At 42.3% G+C, this 5,290-nt stretch overlaps 1 protein-coding gene across 1 annotated transcript; it reads left to right on the forward strand.

Annotated features, from left to right (window-relative positions):
- Positions 1-3,651: 3,651 nt before the first annotated feature.
- On the forward strand, positions 3,652-4,092 carry LOC149018568 (uncharacterized). The gene has a single exon (XM_089153916.1). The coding sequence runs from the start codon at positions 3,652-3,654 to the stop codon at positions 4,090-4,092; it is 441 nt and encodes a 146-aa protein (XP_089010042.1).
- The last annotated feature ends 1,198 nt before the right edge of the window (positions 4,093-5,290 follow it).

Raw genomic sequence — 5,290 nt, forward strand, 5'->3', positions numbered from 1 at the left:
TGTGTTTAGGAAGCAGAAGAGAGTCAGTTTCAGTACTGCTATTCACAAGACCAAAGGAACTCTGAACTACATTCATTCAGATTTGTGGGGGCCATCCAAGGTTCCTTCAAAGGGAGCTAGTGTCAGGTATTTACTTACCTTTATTGATGATTATTCTAGGAAGGTCTAGGTCTACTTCTTGAAGCCCAAAAATGAAGTATTTGTTACTTTCAAGCAATGGAAGATTTTGATTGAGAAGCAGACTGGGAAGCAAATTAAAAGATTAAGAATAAACAATGACCTAGGATTTTGTGAAGGAGACTTTAATGAGTTCTGCAAGAATGAGGGAATTGTAAGACACTGTAACACCTTAGCAGAATGGAGTTGCATAGCGTATGAATAGAACCTTGTTATAAAATTTAAGGTGCATGTTGTCAAATGCAGGATTGGGCAAGGCGTTTTGGGCGGAAGCAATAAATACAACAACAAAACTCCCAAGCTATTTAGTGCAAAACTCCAGAAGAGGTTTGTTTAGGTAAACCTACTGATTACAGTAAAAAGTATTTGGATGTCCTACTTATGCACATGTGAATGATGAGAAGTTGAAACTTAGGGCCAAGAAGTGTATTTTTCTTGGACTAGTAAGGATGCACGTGCAAATGCACATGGAGTTTTACTTCTGAGACTGGTCATTCTGGTACACCTTTTCCTTATCATTGTTAAAATGATTTCATATGCATTTTTGGTCCTAAATCCCCAAATATTGGACTATCAATCCCTACTCCTATTGCATTCAAACCGTTGTCAATTACACAATTTCACCGGTGATGGCCGATGAGAGTGATGATACAAGGAAGGCAGTAGTGTTCCCAACTTCATCTACCCAAAATTTATTTAACAAACCATTTAGAGATTGTAATTGAGCACACATAAAAAAAATTCAGAGGGGGTAGTCAAATTCTCAGTTGCAAAGGGTTCATTCTGTATGGGAGCATTGGCATTTGAATATTCAATTATCTTGTTAATGAAACTGATAGCCTTTTGCAGCACGACTTCTAAGTGGACCTAATGACAGTGGCATAAGAAGGCGAAAGAAACAAATCACACATACAATAAATTGTTCATTAAACCTATGTTGGACCTTCAGGAGCAAATGACACACTTAGACTTAATGCTATGACCTTTTTCGTGTTTCCAAAGGGTGGTGGGTGGGCAGAAGTAAGTAATATTGAAATCACAAGTATAGTATACAATTGCTTCACCTGTAAATGAATGATATGGTATTTAACCATGCAGTAGAGTGCATTCTACTGTATAATTGATTGATTGTAAGAAGCCGATGGTAGTTAGTGAAGGGGTAAAATCAACCAAAACAACCAAACTTTTTCATTTGAAATATTAAGCATTGGAAGTATAAAATCACTCGGTATATTAAGGTTCAAGAACATCTTCAGGGCTATGAAATACCGCATCCAATGGGTAAACTTTCTTAATCTCCATTAGAGAATCATCTGGTAATCTGAAATGTCAAATTCTCTATCACATGAGGGAATGGTGATATATATCCAATATTTTAAGGGTGAATGTTAAATGAGTAATGTTAAGTACAGAATCTTACTTGGATGATTCATCAAACTTCCCATGTCTTAGACTAGTTTCGAAAATGTTCAGTGCCTGCATAAGGATAGGGAATGTTCTAAGGAGTCCATTTTTTCACACGATTAGAAAGGCTGTGCAAATTCATAACAACAACTATGGAAGGAGGGTTATTTAACATATAGGTACCCATGTACCAAAAAGGATTTTGGAACCTTCTGCAGCAAGAGATTTTGGTATTGTCCAACCATATCCATGGTTGCCAGCTATTCGGGAGGGAAAAATGCTCTCTTACCTATAGAGTAAAAACAAACTAGACCAAAAAAAAAAAAAAAAAAAAAAAAAAAAAAGATTTGATTATATTTTTACAAATTAGACAAATTATAAAATATATTTACAAAAGATTGTATATTTTCTTTGTTCATTCACAGGGTTCACGTTGTGTGTCCTCCATTTTCTGCAATAATTTAGATGTAAGTGAGTATGTCTGTAAACGATGAGAGATACATGTTTATTTGAAGGTAGTGAAATCGATGTAGTTAAGGTAGTTACCTTCTTTGTAGTATTATATGACTTCTTTTCAATCACCCGATGTTGATTGGTTTTTGTTATTCTATAAAGAATATTTTGATGAATGGTATGAGTAATATTTAACTATATTTGTAGTACTGTTTGTGATACGGAAGTTTCATATCCGACCGGGTTAGACCCGGACGGATCTCCACATCCAATCGGTCACCTCCTGGTACGTGTTTCTTGGCCCATCTGGTGATACCCGATTGGGGCTTCACATCCACTGAATTGATCGAGACATGGTGAGCGTACGACTAATATAGCAACCTTCCTCTATTAAGAAAGCCAACTCCATTGACGATTGCACGGGACTAATAGCAGGAAGGCGTGATCTCAGGAGATATGACAGCCCCTGTTGGATAAACTTACCAAATGCATAAAAGGTAACACTTACAATGTAAAAGCATAGACATACCCCTCCGGTAAGCATCCAATACACTCTGAGTTTAATCTTGTGTAGCTTTTGCACGAGACCTCACTCTATTCATCATCTGACTTTGCCATTGGAGGCGGCTACCCTGCATAGAAGCCGGCCCGCATCTAACCTTTCTTGCAGGGCTCACTGTCCCAGATACGAGAGGAGGCTCAGTCGGATCTAGAAGTATAATTGATCCGCATCAGTTTGGCGCCGTCTGTGGGAAACGACAAAGTTCCGAAGTCATGGTAAGACGTGTTAACGGACGTTCCCGACAGGAAAACACCGGGGATGATCGAACAATCCTCGAGGATGGGGTTGGCCCTTCAACCTGAGTGGAGAAAGAGCCACTTTAGGACAATCTGGTTCTAGAGGACCCGAACGATGAAGGAACATCCAAGGGTCATCAAGGTCACGCTACCGTGGAAGACGTGGACGAAATAAGAAAAGGCATGCTCGAGATGCAAGGGGTGTTGCGTAACTTGGTCCGCCAAATCGGAGTCGAGCAAGGGCCAAGATGTAATACTCAGGCGGGAAGGTTGCTGAAAGCCTTTCAGACGGTACGAGGCTCCCGACAACCAAGGCGTATCCCGAGAGTAAGGCAAACTCAGGAAACAAGAGAAGCTCGACAAGACCGGGACAAATGCCAAACGACTCCCAACGGAACAAGAATCAGTGCCTTAGATCTTATTTCGGTACCATCTAAGACAGGATCCTTGCCCCAAAGGAGTCGTCGGGAAGTGGTCGAAGACCACTGAAAACGCCAACCTCAGCCTTCACGTTCGAGAGTATCCACATCCCGGGCGCATTCCCGAAGAGAGGAAGCGGCCACCCACCATTGGAGGGAGGAGCCTGTTGAATCTGGTGAAGATGGAGCAAGGAAAAATCGGCTCGAAAGGCGGGTAGTGGAGGTTGAGCAAAAACTGGAGGATCGAGACCACGATGAGGATCTGGACGTGGTTGACCGAGAACCCTTCTCGGATGAGATTATGAACATGCCTCTTCCTAGAAATTTCATCATGCCTACATTCACCCTGTTTGAGGGAAAGACGAATCCAAAGGAACATATAAGTTACTTCAAGTCAGTAATGACTGTGCTCGGTCGGGAGGACGAATTGTTCTGCAGAACGTTCCCGGCTTCACTCAAAGGACCTGCCATCAAATGGTTCAGCAGCTTGCAACCAGGGTCCATTAACAACTTCCAGGAGCTTGCTCGGAAGTTCATATCCTGGTTCCGAAGCGCAATCGGGAGTAAGAAGACGTCCGATGGCCTTTTTGCCATACGACAAGGAAGAAGCGAGTCCATTCGGGATTATCTGAAACGATTTGATGAGGTTGCCATTGAGATCGAAGATCTTGATGATCAAGTGGCATACAGTGCACTTTGGAGCGGCATCACTCATCAAAGACTTCTGGAAGTCTTGCTAACAGATAAACCCAAAACGTATGGGACACTGTTATGTAAATGCCAGAAGCAAGCCAGCTTTTATGAAGTTATAAACACTTGGGTAAAGGCCGATCGGGACTGAAGATCTGATCGGGATGCAGATAAGAGTTCCCCGAATGATAGAAATCAGGGGTCAAAAAGCAAGTGGAAACGTGATCAGGTTCGAGTGAATCAAACCCCCCTCAACGCAAAGCCATTAGAGATTCTGATGAACATCCGGGACAAGAAATCTTTAAGATGGCCCGGGAAGTTACGTTCACTACCGGAGGATCAGGATATGACAAAATTTTGTCGTTTTCACAAAGATTACGGTCACCACACGGATAGTTGCAGAATTCTAAAGTCGAAATTGAAAAACTAATCCCAGCAAGGTAAACTGGGTCAATATGTAAGGGAATCAAGAAAGTCCCATGCTGATTCGCTGGAATCAAAAAAGAGAGCCTGATCTCCAAGCCCGAGAGAAGCCGTAAAAAATGCAGACAAGGGAAAAGAAAAAGAAGATTGGGAAGAAACGCCAGTCTACGTAATCATGGAAGGCCCTACCATGGAATCAATCTGGAAGGCGAAGCAAAAGGCCAGGTTCGTGGGAGCTATCCACTTACCCAAAAAGAGAGCAAATCCAACATGCCTGGAACCAATAACATTTACAGATGAGTATTTGAACGGGGTTGTAGCACCGCATGATGATGCGATAATCATCAAAGTCAAAATAGCTAATCGGGAGGTTCACTGAGTCCTGGTTGATATTGGGTCATCCATTGACCTGATCTCGTACGAGGCTTTCAAAAGGCTGAAACTGGCTGATGATTTACTAACCCCTTCATCAACTCCATTATATGGTTTTGCAGGATCCTCAACAGTAGCCGAAGGAACAATTCATTTGGATCTCAACATTGGGAAGTCACTCCGGGACACGCTAGTCCGAGTCAACTTTATGGTTGTAAAAGACTTGTTAGCATACAATGTGATCCTGGGACGGCCAACACTCAATGCACTTGAGGCAGTTGTATCCCCTAGGCACATGAAGCTGAAATTCTCGACTGACGCAGGGGTTGGCGAATGTTGCTCGGATCAGTCAACCTCCTGACAATGCTACACCAACTACCTAAAGGAAAAACGGAGACCTGAGAGTTCGAGAACTGCTCTAACCATTGAAGTTTGAGACGACCGGGATGAAGAAAACATGCAAAGAGCAGAACCAGTAGAAAAACTGGAAAGAATACAACTCAATCGGTCTCTTCCCGAGAGAGGGACATTCATCGGTTCGGAGCAACCGGATG

Source organism: Hakea prostrata, chromosome 4, assembly GCF_041222555.1.
Source record: "Hakea prostrata isolate BN-2017 chromosome 4, UWA_Hpros_2, whole genome shotgun sequence".
NCBI lineage: Eukaryota > Viridiplantae > Streptophyta > Magnoliopsida > Proteales > Proteaceae > Hakea > Hakea prostrata.